Genomic DNA, 19,147 nt, shown 5'->3' with positions numbered 1-19,147 from the left:
AACAGCTGAGTCATGACAGACAGGAGAAACAGCTGAGTCATGACAGACAGGAGAAACAGCTGAGTCATGACAGACAGGACCTGAATGGCCACTCGAGCAGCAGGAATGATCTCCTCCACTCGTATGGATGAGCGCTCAGACAGGGACATCTGTCTGCAGGACGACTTCTCTGGAGTCCCGCACAGAGACAGCTGTCGCCCGCTACGCCCCGTGTTACGGAAGGGCCGGGAGGACAGCGCCTCGCCGTCCCTGATGACATCATCATCCAGCGCTGCAGGCATGCTCTGACCAACCAGGAGGAACCTAAAGATTAATCAGAACAGGTTAATTCAACACGAGGACAAATCAAACCCATGACAATCTGCTCTTTTTTCTAATTAAACAGAAAAACCTCCTGACTTTGATTCATTGTTCCTTTAACTAAAGCTGGTTTTCTGTGAGAGGCAACCTTTACCACTGGAGACACTGGACTGAAGACTAAATGATGCAGATTTATTACAGTGGTGGAGTCAGACACTTTTCTCAGGCTGGGACCACTACTCTCACAGGGGTGGACTGGGACCACTACTCACACAGGGGTGACCAGGAAAATAAATTTTTTAGTTGAAAGTTTCTTCAGATCTTGGTGTTTTGTTCATTTTCTTATGTCCTCATACAGACAGTGACCACCTTATAAACATGGTGTCAGAACCTTTTTAAAGGGTGGGGGCACTGTTGGGGGGTCTGGGGGTCCTCCCTCAGAAAATTTTGAACAATATAGATGCCATTTTCTGCATTCTGGTGTATTTTACCAGGTTGTTAAACATACTTTTACCTATAAATGAATACTTGATTTAATTATTTCAGAGACAGATTCTTCATGGAACTGGTTCCATCATCCTGTTTTTAAACTCACTGCTACAGCTGAGATAAGACTAATTAATGTGACACAGTTTATCATATCCAGTGACTTTGGGGGTGGTTTTTACTTTTATATTGTTTATTGATTTATTTTTAATTGTTAACATGTCATTGTGACAAATAATGATGACCTTCTACTGCATGTTTAAAACTAATATTAATACTCAATGAACATTTGTAATATTGATAACCAACAGTGAAGAGCGGTGTTTCACTTTTTCTGATTTAGTGATCGGTCTACTCCTAACCAAACACAGATCATCATGCAGCCTTCAGAACATCACACGACACTGTGTTTTACATGTACAAAAACATTTGTCACCATAAATCCAAAAGTTGACACCATAAGTCAGATTACATAGGCTTAAATAATGAAGCATATAAATGAGGCTAAAAATGTCAGAACCTTGTATTTATTGAAGAGAATGATAAAAATAGTATTCTGAAGAAATATGGAGAATTATAAGTGAATTCATGTTAATTGTTGTTTGAGTTGGTGTCTTAATTTTTGTTTTTAGTTCATTTTTAAGTGTTGTAAGTTGTTTTGAATTTTTATTGTATTTTACTTTTCTTTTGAACATATTTTAGGTATAAAAAGAGGCAGATATTATAAGATTTATTCTTCTTCTGCTGCCTTTCATTTCATTTGATTTCATTTTGATTGTATGTTTTTTTGAACTTTGTTAATTTTGTATTACAAATGAAACAAATAAATTACTACTACTATATATTCTGTATATAAAGAAAACATCACTTCCTTGTCATTACTCTTCAGTCATAGAGCATGGTGATGTTTCAAACTGTTAAACACTGCCACCAACTGTTCAGGAGGATTATTACACCCCTGAAGGTTGTTTCACTGTGGAAGGGCTGTGTACAGCAGGGTGGCCAAAGATTTGTCTGTGGTGGCCATGGCCACCCCTGGCCACCCCCTGGCTCCGCCCCTGACTTATTACCAGACAGAAGGAGCTGATGTTTTCAGTTGTGTCAGTGTGTCTGTTCACAGGATCACTGTAAATGTTACAACAGATCTTCAGGACATGTTCAGGAACTGTTGACGTTTTCATAAAGAACAAATGATTGCATGTGGTGGTGATCTGATCACCATCAGGATACAGACTGGTCTTAACCACTCAGTCCAGATCTGGAGCAGGTMTCCTGGTGCAGCTGCAGAACAACATGCAGGGCTGCAGCCCTCCAGGACCAGGACTGGCCATCTCTGAGCTGGACCATCCACATTCACTTCTATCCAATCTTCACAGTCGAGCAAGGGCCCAGCTGGGTGATATTTCCTCCTATCCTCCGGCCCTAGACCCGGCCCACCTGGACCAGGTAGACCAGGTCCTTTGGATATGAACGTTTGTGCCTGCCTGAGCCTGGGGTCAGAGGGATTGTGAGTCTGTGAGTGTTGTTAGTAGAAATGTAATGTGTGCACCTGGCTAACTGAAGGCAGATCGAGTAGACTCCTTGTCTGGTCTCGTAGTCCACTTCAGAGGGGATGGAGTCTCTCTGCATGACGTTGACCACCAGGCTGTGGAGGCACAGAGACACTGTCAGGCATTTCAAACAGGAAACATGACACACATGTATCCTGGGCTCTACTGAGCCTCAGCAGAAAACTGCCCATGTTCACAGGGTCTGTTTCAGTTCTCTGGTTTTACCTAAGGCCTCCTGCCTTCAGGAAGTTCTCACAGAAAGACTTGCTGCTTGTTTTTGCCATCTCATCATCTGATGTTGGCATGAGCTTTGAACTCAGTACCTGACAGGCAGGAAGAAAGGAAGACTTCAGTTAGAGCACAGATGTGACAGGATGGCTTCAGTTTGAGCTGGGACCAACACACACCTCCAGGTTGTACAGCACTCTAAATGTAGACATGCCAGGAGCTGACGACCTYAACAGAGACTCCAGGATGGACGCAGCGCTGGGCTGATGCTGCTGCTTGGGGGTAACAGAAGGAGAACGAGAGCCTGCACCCTGGCCCAGGGTGAACAGTGTCTTCTGCAGAGAGAAGTCACAGCCGTGAGCTGAAACAGCAAACTGTGTGCTCAAACAATGGATTAGTTCTTCATTTGTTCTTACAACAGGCTTTCTACAGCTTAACGCTCCTTCAGTTTAAGACTTTTTAACAACACTTCAAATGAAATTTAAGACTAACTTCACAACAAAGTATATACTGTATATATATATTCAATGTATCTACATTTATTTCCAGTGGTAGGCGGCGCTAATCCAAAAATTAGCTCTGCAATTTCTAAAGCTCTTATGAAAATATTTAGGTCCACAACTTCAAAAGTGCTTATGTCATAGTAAAACTAGCAGAAACTAATTTTAAAGCACAAGTTCAATTTGACACTTACTAGCTGACAACAATTCATGTACAATATATGTACAACACTGCCAACTAGTGGTGTATGAACTCTTTTACAACTTAATCCTACAACCTCTGATTACTGGGGATGTGATTTCCTGAAACAGACCTTTAGCTCCTGGTGTAAAAATTAAAAAGTTGTTGAGGATTGTTAGTTCAGCTGCTTCTTTGTCTTTTTCTTTTGTTTAGTGTAGATTTTTCATTAAAGAAGCATCAATAAAGTAATTTTAAAACTGTTTATTGGAAAACTGAAGAGGTGCATTCTGGGTACATGACGGATTTGATTTGTGACGGGAAACGAAAGTTTTCCATGTAGTTACTCCAGTTGACCACTAGATGTCTGTCTAACCCCGTTGGCTGATTGCTTCGACCAATTACATCAAGTATTGAGCTCCAGCGTTTAAACTTTATTCTTTAAAAAGGAGCTCTGATTATAAAGTAAAATAAATCAATACATACAAAATTTTAGTATGGATTACAAACGTTTACTGTTMTTGCTGTTGCCTTCCTGCTACGTAAGCAGACACAAAGCATTGTGGGAAATCAGAACCGTGACCCAAAGCAACAGTCAGCAGGATGTATACCTTCACAATAAGWGTGTTTATCTGGGAGGGGTGCTGTTGGATAGATCACATGTGTTGTGATTCATTGACAGTCATACCTTCTGCTGTTCAACATAATGATGACTGGTAGATAATTAGTTATTAGTGGTACTGCTTTTTCATTTTAGAAAGTGCAAATCTGCTTATGAATTATAAAAATTAGTAAAACCGCTAAAGTACAAACYAAKTATTTAGGTCRMRKATTAYRGGATTTGTYCTTTAGRGGACTGGTGCCCACCACTGTCAGTTTCTTTCTATTGGACAGTGTTCTTGGGTGTCCTGAAAGACGCTTTATAAATAAAATGTTTTATTATTATTATCATTATTATTATCATTATTATTATCATTATTATTTTACTCAAATGTTTATTTTAACACTAGCTGTGAGAGGCATTCAGTACATCATTTTAAAAGTAAATAAAGTCACTAATTATTTTAATACTTGAGACAAATTACAACTTGTGTTGATTTAAGACCTCTGAAAGGTTGATTTAAGACATTTTAAGGCTAATGAAYGCCTTATTTTRAATTTGATGAATTCAGAGCCCTTTCAGAGTTTTTAAGGACCCACAGGAGCCCTGTACAAGGACCATGGTTAGACCAGCAGATGTGAGAAAGGGGAGAGCTTCACGAGTCATTGAGAGGCACCTGGTGGCTCCACACGCTGGATTCTTTGGGGACAAAGTTGTCGAGAGCATCTTGCACTTCAGGATCTGTTGGAATCAGCAGCAGCAGCTTCCTCACACGAAGAGTGATTCTGTTAGTTACCAAATGATAAAGAAAAGTCCTTCAGTCCCGACACAATCACTGTGTAAGGGTTAGATTTTACACTTAGATGAAGTAAACAGTACATCAGGACATCTTCATGGTAGATGCAACATGAAAACTACCGTCTCACCTGGGCTCATCCAAGTTAGCCAGCTGGTAAAGCATCTCAAAGACGTTGCAGACCAAAGCCATCACCACCCCAGGCAGAGACTTCTCCTGAGCTCACAGACAGGGACACATCAGAACCTGGACTGGGCTCACGCTCAGTAAGATGCACAGTCATGACTTAAGGTAATACCTGCTCCAAGGCGTAGGCAGAGTTGAAGACGGCAGAGCTGGAACTGCTGGAGGCCGAGGCTGAGGACTCTGAGCTGCCTGAAGGAGTGCCAGTGCCTGAGCTCTTCACCGTCAGGGTCTGCTCATCACTGAAGCCCAGCTGGGACAGCAGCTTCTGGTCCCGATTCATGGTCAGCTAACAGGAAGTCAGGACAGAAACGACACTCTTCAACGTAGAGCTCAGAAGACTAAGGTAAAACCAAGAGAGGAGCCGAGTCAGGAACACTCACCATGCTGTCGTTAGCAAAGATCTGGACATTATCTACTGGACAGCTCAGATGCTCTGAGATCTTCCAGCGGATGCTTCCTATGGTCTCATTACTGTGGGTCTGCAGGACACACAGCACACAGTCAGCTCCTCTACACACACACAATCACATCATCAAATAAACACAAAACACTACAGGAAACCAGGAATACCTCCAGAGCAAACGTGTCTTTGGTTGACTCATAGGTGATGTGAAGAGTGACGGGGTGTCCGTTAAACGAGGCCCCATGAGGTAGGATAGTGCGAGGAAATGAGTACATGTCCTGAACAGGAGCACAAAAACAACAAAAACAACAGCTTTACTGTGAAAAAACACCACATTCTGACTAAAGGACACTAAAATAATGACATGTATGACCACTTGAATCCTACATATGGTGCAGTCAAATACCTCTATAGTGATGACGTAACGTTCAGCCAATAACAACAGTCTTTCAATTATCACCAGCTTTGTGGACCTACAAATCAACACGAGAGTTTCTGTGAGACTTCCAGTTAACAGACTTTAAAACTGTTATCAGGAATAAATAAAGGATGTGAGAAAACAAAGGTGATAATAAGGTTAGTAAGTCTGTTCTTACCCAAACCCCCCTCTGTACCTGGAAGGTGACTGTACAGATGTGGCCACAGTGGGCATGGCAGTGGCCGTCAGCATCTTGGTGGCCTTGGTAACGGCGTGGGTTAAAGTGGGCCCGCCCAGGGCCGAGCTGGCAGCCTGAGGAGAGGGGAACAGAGATGAGCTGCTACGGCTTGGTTTTTATCAACGACAACACTCCCATCATAAATCAGGTGCATACCTCCAGACGCTTGTAGCAATCAGCTATAAACTTCTTGTGCAAAGWGACAGAATCCTGCAAGAAGATAAGAATATACATGTGATTTAACTTAAAAACATGTTAATATGTGAATTTACACGTGTGATTTAACTTAATAACATGTTAATATAAGAATATACACATGTGATTTTACATAAAACATGTTAATGTAAGAATATACACGTGTGTGTATATTATGTATATAATAATGTATATGGGTAGACATAAACAAACCTTCTTCATTTTAGGATTGAGGTTGGTGTAGCTGTATGTGATTATTAGCTGGATCGCTTCATTGGCTATCTCTTCATCAGGGGTTTCCATGGCGATGCGCCAAATAAAATCCATCCCCGCCAGGTCAAGACGCTCCACACACTAATGACAGCATATGATATGTTAAAGGTTTTATACAACATGTATCATATCAGAAACACAGAACGTGAACGAGGACTCACCAGCTGAGTTCCCTGACGCTTCAGACGGTGGTCACACAGATTGACGTTCTCAAAGAAAGTCTTGAACAAATTAAAACCTGAGGCACATTTTAAACACGTTACTGCCATGTCAAATATTCAATCATTTGTGAACTGTTGGCATAAACACACACAGTCTCTCACCGTTCATAGTGATCTCATAAGGCTCCAGTTTTAAGATTTTCTCCTTAAAGAGCTGCTGCTGGACGTCACTCTCCAGGTCATGTTGTCCTTTAGTGAACCACTCAAAACACATCTAAATGTACAAAAAATATCAACCTTTAGTGCAGAACTTATGAACTACTTACATTATACATTAGATAGAGAGCAGCTGTAGCAAACAGTAAGTTAATGAACAACCTCATGGGTTAGGAGTGTGGGATAATGGCAAAAAACTAAATAAGGATTAACCCCGAGTGATTTACAGTGATTTACACTAGTGATTTACACTAGTGTGATTTACAGTGATTTACACTAGTGATTTACACTAGTGTGATTTACAGTGATTTACACTAGTGATTTACACTAGAGTGATTTACACTAGTGATTTACACTAGTGATTTACAGTGATTTACACTAGTGATTTACAGTGATTTACACTAGTGATTATACTAGAGTGATTTACACTAGTGATTATACTAGAGTGATTTACACTAGTAATTAAACTAGTGATTTACACTAGTTTAATTACTAGTGTAAATCACTAGTAATTATAGTGATTTACACTAGAATGATTTACAGTGATTTACACTAGAATGATTTACAGTGATTTACACTAGTGATTATACTAGTGATTTACACTAGTAATTAAACTAGAGCGATTTACACTAGAATTATTTAGTGATTTACACTAGAGTGATTTACACTAGTGATTAGACTAGTGATTTACACTAGTGATTTACACTTGTGATTACACTAGAGTGATTTACACTAGTAATTAAACTAGTGATTACACTAGAGTGATTTACACTAGTAATTAAACTAGAGTGATTTACACTAGAATGATTTACAGAGATTTACACTAATGATTTAAACTTGAGTGATTTACAATAGAGCGATTTACACTAGTGACTACATTAGAATGATTTACACTAGAGTGATTTACACTAGAGTAATTTACACTAGTGATTACACTAGAGAAATTTACACTAGTGAGTACACTAGAGTGATTTACACTAGTGAGTACACTACACTAGAGTGATTTATACTTGTGATTTACACCAGTAATTAAACTAGAGTGATTTACACTAGAATGATTTACAGTGATTTACACTAATGATTACATTAGTGATTTACACTAGAGTGATTTACACTAGTGATTACACTAGAGTGACTTAAACTAGAGTGATTTAGAGTGATATACACTAGAGTGATTTACACTAGTGATTACACTAGAGTGATTTACACTAGAATGATTTACAGTGATTTACACTAGTGATTTACACTAGAATAATTTACTCTAGTGATTTACACAACACTAATTTACACTAGTGATTACACTAGAGTGATTTACACTAGTGATTACACTAGAGTGATTTACACTAGAATGATTTACAGTGATTTACACTAGTGATTTACACTAGAATAATTTACTCTAGTGATTTACACAACACTAATTTACACTAGTGATTACACTAGAGTGATTTACACTAGTGATTACACTACACTAGAGTGATTTACACTAGTGATTTACACTAGAGTGATTTACACTAGTGATTTACACTAGAGTGATTTACACTAGTGATTACACCAGAGTGATTTAAACTAGTGATTACACTAGAGTGACTTAAACTAGAGTGATTTACAGTGATTTACACTAGTGATTCACACTAGAGCGATTCACACTAGAGTGATTTACACTAGTGATTTACACTAGAGTGATTTACACTAGTGATTACACTAGTGATTTACATTGATTTACACTAGTGATTTATACTACTGATTTATAGTGGTTTACACTAGTGATTTACATTGATTTAAACTAGTGAAGTACACTAGAGTGATTTACAGTGATTTACAAATGATTTACACTAGAGTGATTTACATTACTTTAAACTAGTGAATTACACTAGTGATTTACAGTGATTTACAAATGATTTACACTAGTGATTTACATTGATTTACACTAGTGATTACACTAGTGATTTACACTAGAGTGATTTACACTAGTGATTTACACTAGAGTGATTTACACTAGTGATTTACAGTAGTTTCCAACTAGAGTGATTTACACTAGTGATTTACACTAGAGTTTTCCACTAGAGTGATGTAAAATCACTCTTGTGGGAAATATAGGCTCACTCAATCTGTCCCAGTCTGAGACAAAAGTCCAGACTTCAAGTTATACACAGTTCTTAAACAGTGTTGACAGACCAAGTAAAACCAGAATTATGATAAATAATTTACAGCACATGTTGTTTTTAATGTTCATCATATTTGAAAGATGGTGCAGCAGGAGGCATTGAAAAACAAAAAAACACCTCAATCCACCCTCTGGTTCCACCTCCTCCCTGCCGAACAAACATAAAACCACTAAACTTCTTTCTGACTAACCCCTGAAATTATTTGATGAGTGACAAAACATGTACAGGAAGAAGAAAATAAAAAAGAGATGAAAGTTGAGTCAAGTTTGGCAGCAATAGAGACAAGAGCTGGAGTGAGGGATGAGATGTTAGATCTATGTTTACTGTGTTTGAGTTTTGTAGTTTATTGCAGTGGTTCCCAACCTATTTCCCTCAAAGCCCCCTTTTCTTACTTTGAAGCCAAACTAAGTCCTCCAAACACAACAGAGTCTCTACGGTGGTCATCAGGTGTCATAAATCTATAAATCTTCTATACTCCTGAACATGATGTCTAATGGCAGTGGTAGGATCCATTTCATTAGAAATTTAGGAAATGTGATATGTAAAATGATCATTTCTTATTTCTCATTGAGGTCTAATGCAATGCCTAGTTCATCTTCACAACACAAACAGTTCTTGATTTTCCTAGCCCTTTGTTTGTCCTTTCTGAGCTACTGTAGAAACATGGCAGTGTCGACCAGCACCCATGTACATATGAACAGCTTGTTCTAAAGTAAAAATAATCCAACAACTTCTTTTTAATGATTACGTGTGTTTTGATCGTGTTTAATGGTGATTGTCTTAAGTTCTGCTAAAAGATATGCCTAAATGTTAAACACTAGATGCATTGCCATTGACCATGAAAATGCTCAAATTAGGGATGCAAACAATTAATCGATTTACGATTAATTGTTGATTAATGGTTTATTAGATTAAAGTTTCTTCCATTCGATTAATTGAAAACGTCATTTAAACCATATTTCGGTGTAGTTTTGACTTCATCCAGCAGAGCGCGCTGCTGCTCTACCCCGGTCCAGTTGAACTGAGCAGCAGAAAGCTGTCTCAATAATGTGGGTGGGAACGCAAACGCACGAGTCTTATTTAGTTTTATTTGCGACACAACAATAATAATGGACCATACCAAATCCCAAGGAAAAGTACTGAAGGCTGTGCCAGAGTATCCAGCACTATGATGCTTAAAACAAGAGAGCAGGACGACAGAACGGTAAGCTAACTGTGGCTAATGTTAGCTTCCTCTCGTTGAGTTTAACTRGTGTGAAAGAACAAAACAAAACAAAAACATTACAGTCGTTAAAAATATGAAGTTAATCTAATCTGTGTGACATAACCCGGCCAGTGAACCAATCTAATAAATAGTAACTGATGCCAGATCATGACATGTCCAGCAGCCCAGCTAAGATGGAGTGTAAACAAACAAACAAACAAACAAACAAACTATTGCCAGTACTCATTTGTATCTCACATCTTTCAGAGAAATTTTATTATGTTCTTAGTTTGTTTTTGAGTCAATCTTTAAATATTACCCTGTGTTTAAATAAGTTTTTCATCTTCAGGATGGATTACGTAAGTGTTTTACTCATTTTATTACTATTTTTTTCAACAAGCAACTTAACAGATTCCTGTRTTGTTATATTTTGTAAATATGTCCAAATTTAATAATGTGAGAGAAATCCACATTTTTCTATTCATTCAGTCAGTGTTTACTCACACAGCTGGCACAATGAATTGTTAAAATACAGTACGTTTTTATTTAGTGTACAAAATTAGCCCTTCACGTTACAGAAAGACTCTTAATTCAAGAGAAATGTTAGGTTTTTAGGAAAATGGCCGCTTATCAATTAATCGTTAGTCGATCCATAAGARCAATCAACCTTGGATCAATCCATTATTCAATAACTTGCATCCCTAGCGCAAATTAGAATTTCAAAAACAAATTTGCTCAATGGAAACACGTCAATTTCGAAATAACTTACGTTTTTTGACAAAATGTTTTTGCTCTAGGATGAGGTGGTTTTTCAGTCGTATCTAAATTGGTGTTTTTCACAAAACTACAATGGAAAGTTTTTTCACATCACAGGAGTCACATGATCAACAACCGTCTGTTTCTACTGGTGAAAAAGACGATGATGAAGAAGATAACAGGAAGTAGAAGTAGTAGTAATATCACAGAAGTAGTATAAAATAGTAAACTCAGCGACTACAATTTCCCAAAAACACAGCATACGTAGCCGCTCCCAAGTAGGGACTTGTCGCTGGAAAGCCTCGATAAAAGACGCCGACGTCTCCTCTGATGATGAGCGCTAGTGTCGTGGTAGCAACATGCTGTGTGTTTACATCCATCGCTGCCATGTTTGTAATGACTTATCATGACAACAAACGTATTCACGTGACTTTAATAACATTTCTTACTTAATGGAAACACTGTAGTTGTGAAACTGTGTTTTTTTAATTAACAGAATATTGATAAAGTTTTGCGCACATTTGTTGGAAATGCAGCTACTGTTCCTTTAACTGCAAATGTAGAAGGATTCTCAATTTATTTATTATTTTTTTCTCTATGTTTGCTTCATTTAAAATCACTTGACAATTGATTTTTGGCAATATTACTTCCAGTTTTACACAAAGTCCTTCAGAGCAGAAGTAAAGAACCTTTAGAGCCCCCTAGTGCAATGGAGGGAGTCAATATCCCACCTCTACCAAAGACTGATCCCTTTTTTAAAATAAAAGAATAAAGTGAGTAAAACAATGAGGTGATATTTGAGCATGAACCTTTGCAGAGAGAGGAGGAAGCTCAAAGGCAGAGATGGAGGAAGAAATGTTCTGAGACAGAGTGAGGACTTGGAGCAGGAAGTTATTTGGATTAGAAGAGGAAAGAGAAGAGTGCCACCCAGTGGACTACTGGGGAATCTCAGGTCAGTCCGCCCCGCAGCACTAATCATATTCATGGCCAAATGATAACTGGCAATAGTTGTTCTCATTATTAATTGCACACAGTGGGATTTTGTCCAACCCAACRTTAGGTGACCACTTGGTGTCACACCAAGCAACTCAGATTAAATCAGAACAAACTGAATCTGCCTCTCACTCCCATAAACCCAGTAAAACATGACAGGTGTTCTGCAGCAGACAGCAGCTTGCACCTGTGTTAAGGATCATATGGTAACTGAATGTTTTCCTCTGATACTACAACAGAAACACCAAACAATCTCTCCACAGAGCTGCACTTTCAATGAAATATTCAGCTTGTTTCTAACTGGTTTAGTGGTAAACTTATTTTAAACAGATGACTTTACAGAAACATTAAAAGGAGGAGGGGTCTGTGTGCGTTCCACCTGAGCAGTCATTTAGAGAAACAGGGTGAGGACAAGGTTTCATTTAGCATCAAATGTCTTCATACCTCACGGTCAAGTTCACAAACGTCCGGCCCGGACACCAGACACTCCCAGAGCTCCTTGGCTCTGTTCCACACCAGGTAGAGGCTGGCTTCTTGGAGGAAGAAGGCCAGGAAGCGCAGGTGACTGTCCAGATACTGCACAGAGATGTTTCATGTGTCATAAAGTCCAACAATAAGAAGCTTCAGATGAAACACAGTAAACAGGGACTAACCTCCTGGTAGGTGTACCTGCCGTCCACCAGAGTGGAGCAGGAGAGCCCGTTATTGCCTGAAGCCGTCACTGCCAGGCGGTGGCAGCACACCAGAGACCCTGTGATCAGCTTAATGATCTCAAAGTTCTTCTTTAAGTCCTGGATGATGCTCTGTGGTGAAACAGGAAACAGTTATCGTAGCATCGTGGAGTGTGGAGCAGCTCCTTCACATCCTCAGTGTTTGTCCTACCTTGTCCTGTTTCTGGTAGGTCTGCTTGATGAAAGAACGAGTGATTTCGTGCAGCTGTCGGAGGGCYGGAACAACCCAGACGGCCTGAGGAACGCTCTGCTGAGAAGCCTGTTGAGACAGACAACAGGTAATATTTGTGCAATTACAAAAAGAAGAAGAAGACATGCTCTGAAACCAAAGCTCTATGATGGGCCTTTAAATCATTTGATTAGAAGGCTCCATCACAGACCTGACAGTTTTGAAGTAAAAGCTTTGAGAAAAACAGGTCAGAGCCAGGGATACAGAGCACTTCTTCAGACATTAACAGGATTCAAACGTGCTTCTTTAGGGTATCCATGGTTCTGAGCACTTCCACCAAAACTGACCCCCTTATTGGGCTACTAGATCACTCATCAGAAAGCTGTCACCCAGAACAGATCAACAGCAAGGTGTAGACACGAGAAGAGCRAAAACCCTCTTTAGTTAGGCAAGCAGAAGATTAACACACAGCTGGATAAATTACCTCATGTTGCAATCATCTGAGAAATTATCAATCTGTGACCAAAGAAAGCCCTTTGTGGTTGAACCCTCCTCCAAGATTGAGTGGCAGGCAGGAAGCAGCGAGATTAGACACACATGGGTCAACAGGATCATATGAGACTACTTTCTTACTTTAGCCAAAGAATTAGATTTCTTCTTGCCCCAAGTGCCAATATGAAATGAGGTTTGATTGTTGCTGCCTCTAATGTCCTCCTGAGTGTGGGTCTAGAGACACACATTTCATTTGAAGGGAGACACTGGTACATATCTGTGTTCACACCCAATGACATGAGAGATGTGTGGAGCTGGCACATGGTACATGTGGCTGCAGTCAAGCTAGTGTTTACTGTATGATGTTAAAAGCATGACACAGCAGTTTTCAACAGGTCATGTATGAGAGCAAAAAAACACAATACATGTTTACTGGTGACAACTACATGCACCACTGAGCACCACGGAGAAAACAGAAGAGGACAAAGCATGCATAGCTTCACTCTACAACACTCTACATACATCTATTAGCCATAACATTATGACCACTGCAGCAACTACCAAAACTGATCAGAGAAAGGAAAACTGGTGGTCCGACAGCAGAGCTATGGGTGGTCAAGCCTCACTGGTGCATGTAGCGAAGGCTCAAACTGCTGAAACAGGTTCTGACTGACAGGTGTCAGAATACACAGTGAATGGCAGCTTTGTAGGATTGTGTCCAGTCCAGTCTCCTGCTACGTTCACACCAAACACGTTTTGAGCTGCAGGAGCAGCCGGTTTATAAGAAAAGTCTACGCTAGATGCGCCTCTAGGGGTCTCGCGGTGCGTCAAGTCCATTTAGTGTGGCGTTTAATGAAGCGGTAGATGCAATAGAGCAGTGGTTCCCAAACTTTTCAGCCTGTGACCCTTAAAATATCAGACCTGAGCCCCCAACTGTTGTTGGATCATAAATATTGTTTTCAAGTAAAAAAAAAGAGCATAGTAACAATATTCATTGTGCTATTTCTGTCCATTTTAAAATGATCCCTGATTAGTTGTAACATTAGACTTTATTTAGTAAACATAAATTTTAACTGTAAATTAAAAACTGTAAAATACTGTAGGATGTTTAGTTTTGTAAATTTTTAAAAATCTATAATAACATGGACGGAGCCATTTTATTTCCACACAAAGCATTCTGGGTAAATGATGARGTGGATAGGTCCTCGGTGCGAGGCTGCTAGCGAGCTATATCCACCCTGAAGGTTAATCTTGGACAATATCTGATGATCGACTCTTTTAAATGAAACCAGAGAGCGTTGACAGAGAGGAGAAGGTAGAAATGACTCAGCCTGGAACTGAAAATATGGATGGAGGACAACAGGTTAGCTTGTTTGTTGCGCTAGCACCGAGCTAATACATATAAGGCAATATAGTGTTGGCGCTAGCGCGAAGGCTAACAGGCTAATCTGAGGTTGTTCTTCCATGAAGCAGCTCTGTTGTCCTCCATCCATATTTTCAGTTCCAGGCTGAGTCATTTCTACCTTCTCCTCTCTGTCAACGCTCTCTGGTTTCATTTAAAAGAGTCCATCATCAGATATTGTCCAAGATTAACCTTCAGGGTGGATATAGCTCGCTCACACCGAGGACCTATCCACGTCATCATTTACCCAGAATGCTTTGTGTGCAAATAAAATGGCCCAGTCCATGTTAAAATATATTTTTAGAAATTTACAAAACTAAACATCCTACAGTATTTTTACAGTCTTTATTTTACAGTTAAAATAAATGTTTATCAAATAAAGTTTAATGTTACAACTAATCAGGGATCCTTTAAGTACACTAACCTTACTCTTGTAACAAAAAAGGCAAAAAAATGTTGTTAGTTGTTATTTTCTAATATAGATAATTCAGAAAGTCTTTTCAGGACCCTGTCTTGATGTTTGGGACCCCATTGTGGGTCCCAACCCCAACTTTGGTAACCACTGCAGTAGATCGTTTTCCATGCATGCGAAGTTTCCAAAGCAGCCGACGCCCAAGTTAAAAAATCTGAATTTTTGCTGCTCGACGAGCCGTGTCAACCAATCAGAGAGCGTGATTTTTCCAGGTGACAGTTCCCTGAATGTTGCCCACAAACAGACGGACAGGAGCTCTTTAGCTGAAATGGACCATCTGTAGTTGATGTTCTGGCTGGAGATATCAGCACCGATGTGGGTCAGCAGCTCGTTAAACTGACCACGGTGTTAAACTGAGCTCTGGACGAAAAATAGTCCATCAGCTCGCAGCTCCTGGAGTGAAACTAACCAAACAAACCGCCTCCAAATCATCTGGTGAATTTATTATCTGTTGTGCGCAACGTTTGCTCGCTCATTGGTAAATAAAGCAAAGCCATTGTCAGTGGTGGGCACAAGTCCGCTAAAGCGCAAATCCACTATATGCAGACCTGAACATTTTGTTTGCGCTTTAGCGGTCTTGCTAATTTTTATAATTCATAAGTGGATTTGCACTTTTTAAATTTAAATTGCAGTTCCACTAATAACTCATTTTCTACCGGTTATTATCTTGAACAGCAGAAGGAATTGCTGTCAGGACTCACAACGCACTTGATCTGTCCAACAGCTCCCCTCCAGGCTTAACACTATTTTTGTGAAGGTATACATCCTTCCTGACTGTCGCTTTGGGTCACGGTTCAGTCCGTTCTCATTTTACTGGGTCAGCTTTGCAAAGTATTTTTGCTGGCAGCAATCTAAATGACTCATATGGCTTCTGTTAAATTATAATAAACATACTACAAAAGACAATATTCAGCAGCCAGCAGGGATCCACATTTTACAGACATTTCCCACAATGCTTTGTGTCTGCTTACGTAGCAGGAAGGCAGTGTTTAGAACTCCCTGTCCCAGTTAAAACAGTTAACGTTTGTAATCCTTACTAAAATTTTGTATGTATTGATTTATTTTACTTTACAATCAGAGCTCCTTTTTAAAAAATAAATAAAGTTTAACGCTGGAGCTCAATACTTGAAGTGATTGGTCGAAGCAACGAGGTTATAGACTTATGCTGATGAAGACTGACATCTAGTGGTCAACTGGAGCAGCTGCAGCTACATGGAAACGTCCTGATGCCTCTCAAAAATCACAAAGAAAAAATCAGTAGGTCCTCTGGATGGCTCTTCTTCTCTCCTCCAAGAGACTTCTTCAGTCTGAGGAGTTTCAGGTGAACTGGAAAACTTTAAAATCCAATGGAAACATGAAAAACTTTAAAATTCAAGCTTTTATTTTGAAGGGGGAAAACTAGTTTCCTGTTCCCCGTGCTTTCGTTTCTCGTCAGTCCGTCATGTACCCAGAATGCATCGCTTCAGTTTTCCAATGAACAGTGTTTTAAAATCACTTTATTGATGTTAATGAAAAATCTACAACAAACAAAAAAAAAGACAAAAAATCAGCCAAAATAGCAATCCTCAACAACTTTTTAAAGAATCAGCCGAGCAACGCTCAACAACGTTTTTAATTTGTCCACCCAGGAGTCAAAGTTGTGTTTCAGGAGATCAGACCCCCAGCATTCGGCAGTTGTAAAACGAGCTGCACAAGGGTTCATACACCACTAGTGGGCAGCAATGAACTGTAGCCAGCTAGAACGTGTCAAATTGAACCTGCATTTTAGAATTAGCTTCCTCTAATATTTCTATGCAATAAGCAGGTTTTGAAGTTGTGGACCTAAATATCTTCATAAGCGCTTTAGAAATTGCGGAGCTAATTTTTGAATTAGCGCTGCCCAGCACTGGCCATTTTCTTTATTTTATCTTTATTTCACCGTAGTAAAGACAGACCAGAAAAGAACCACGACGCTCCTCCCTCTTCAGACGCACCTCTAGTCTCTGTCCCGGTCTGAAAGTAGAGCGTCCAACTTGAGGCATTGGGRGTGCTTTTGCTGCTCAAAACACGTTCAGTGTGAATGTAGCATCATGCTCCCTGAACCACTCCTTCACAGTGTAGGCCTGATGAATCCTGGCCTTGTCATGGTGGAACATGGCTGAACCAATCCACTGACCTGCTCATTCAGTATATTCAGCTGACCTCATGATGCTGGTGGACCTAGACCAGACCACCTGCACCTGCAGACTGGTACAGTAAGCACTAAACATGATGGGTGGGTGCATCCCTTCACCTACCTCTCTTCTTATACTGATACTCCCATCAGTCTGGACCAAGGTCAGTGTGGATCAGGGTCCGTCTGGACCCATCAGACCACAGGACCTTCCACTGCTCCAGAGTCCAGTCTTTATGCTCCCTAACAAAATTAATCTGTTTTTTTCCATTGGCCTCCTTTAGGCAGGACACAGTTTTCATGGTAAACCGTGATATGGAAAAAGTCATGGTTTAAAAACCAATCAAATTTAAAGCAGTAGAAGTGTTTTTTATTTATTTTTTCTAAGGTGTCTGCAGCTGCAGACTTCACCCCTGCGACCCCTCCCCTGTGCACCCTCACAGAGCTGCTGAGTGCCGACAGGTAGCAGCTCTGCAGGTTGTGTGATGTCTGAAGGAAGAGAGTTCCCCAAACTTTTTACCTGCTAAAAAAATAAATCCAGCTATAAGAAAATACTTAGGATGCCTTAAAGATGAAGYCCATGTGGACCATGGAGGGAACACYTCTAACATGATCACAGCTCCAGGTAAAGGTTATGCTATCTTCAAATGAACGAGCTAACTTTAGCATCAGACATCAGTGATGTCTGCAACTTGTCTGTAAACTTGTTTTGGAGTTGTTGGATTGTGTATTTGACAAGTTTTAAGTGAAAGGTGATAAAACTGAATGCCTCCTTTAGCAGCTCGTTAGCTGAATGTGTGGTTCATAAACACACATTCATAGTTGTGATTTCTTGTTTCTGTGTGCATATAATTATATAATCTTTATGTCAAAAACCCTTCTGAAATTTAAAACAAAAACTCCCAACATGATACATTACTTCAATAAAAAGATTTGTGCAGTATACACTGATTTGTCTTAACTAATAAAACAGAGGAAAAGCAGTTATCTTACTAGATTAGATTTAAACTTTATCAGGATAATCTAAAAATCATAAGTACAGATGCACACAGGTAAATAAAATTTCAACATTAACACCTCTGTGATCTAAAACAGCTTCCAAAGATAATTAAAGTTTAATATAATAATAGGAAATTTATCCTCTTTTTGTTTTAAATACCAGTTTGAAAATAAAACATTTTAGAGCTGTAATCATAATACTGTCATACATGATATTTTTGCCCAAGGTTGTCATACCATCATGATTTCATGCCGTCCCATGGTTAGTGGTTTTCTTACAGCTACACAGTAGTTTTGTGTGGAAATGTTCAGTCTCACTGTGAAACACAGCAGTGAGTTCTACTGTTGTCTGTCTACAATCTGACACTGAGAAGGTTGCAAGTTTGAATCCCGGTCTGAGACCTTCCTGGGTAGAGTTTGCATGTTCTCCCAGTACGAGTTTTCTTTGAGTACTGGACGGTTCCTGGGTGTGAGTGAGAGAGTGAATGGCTGTTTGTCTCTATGTGATGGACTGGAGACATGTCCAGGGTGTCCCCTCACACTGACTGCTGGATGTGGACACCAGTGACCCTGAAAGATAGAATCAGGTCTACATGGTGGATGGATGGATGGATGGATGGATGGATGGATGGATGGATGGATGGATGGTCATCTTTGTGTGAATGTTTATCTGAAGCAGACAGCATCAGGTGTTAAGACTAAAACATGATTGAAGACCAGTCCAAGTGGGACAACTACCACATGTGGACTAGTTTAGGACTCTATGTTGAACTGTAAAGATTTACTGCTGATGGCCTAAAGTCAGAATCAACAGCAAATCACCACAGGTCTGATAAAGCCCATGTCTGAAAAGATCAGGGTCTTTTTTTATTAACAAAGTGGC

The 19,147-nt window shown here is 39.7% G+C and overlaps 1 protein-coding gene across 2 annotated transcripts in view; it reads right to left on the bottom strand.

Annotated features, from left to right (window-relative positions):
* The window catches only part of usp24 (ubiquitin specific peptidase 24), a gene marked incomplete at its 3' end in the record, with an annotated part of 51,124 nt that overhangs the window by 9,672 nt on the left and 22,305 nt on the right, over window positions 1-19,147 (bottom strand). Inside the window, 18 exon segments of one of the 2 annotated variants that reach the window (XM_014029291.1) lie at window positions 81-303; window positions 2,336-2,431; window positions 2,562-2,659; window positions 2,744-2,899; window positions 4,520-4,628; window positions 4,770-4,855; window positions 4,938-5,111; window positions 5,206-5,304; window positions 5,396-5,506; window positions 5,635-5,701; window positions 5,825-5,958; window positions 6,041-6,094; window positions 6,293-6,433; window positions 6,514-6,590; window positions 6,676-6,787; window positions 12,292-12,423; window positions 12,501-12,650; window positions 12,730-12,837. In XM_014029291.1, the coding sequence (XP_013884745.1) occupies window positions 81-303; window positions 2,336-2,431; window positions 2,562-2,659; window positions 2,744-2,899; window positions 4,520-4,628; window positions 4,770-4,855; window positions 4,938-5,111; window positions 5,206-5,304; window positions 5,396-5,506; window positions 5,635-5,701; window positions 5,825-5,958; window positions 6,041-6,094; window positions 6,293-6,433; window positions 6,514-6,590; window positions 6,676-6,787; window positions 12,292-12,423; window positions 12,501-12,650; window positions 12,730-12,837 (2,127 nt within the window). 2 annotated transcript variants of the gene reach the window in all.

Source organism: Austrofundulus limnaeus, unplaced genomic scaffold (assembly GCF_001266775.1).
Source record: "Austrofundulus limnaeus strain Quisiro unplaced genomic scaffold, Austrofundulus_limnaeus-1.0 Scaffold880, whole genome shotgun sequence".
In the NCBI taxonomy this organism is placed as follows: Eukaryota; Metazoa; Chordata; class Actinopteri; order Cyprinodontiformes; family Rivulidae; genus Austrofundulus; species Austrofundulus limnaeus.
This window is presented reverse-complemented; position numbering and strand designations above follow the sequence as displayed.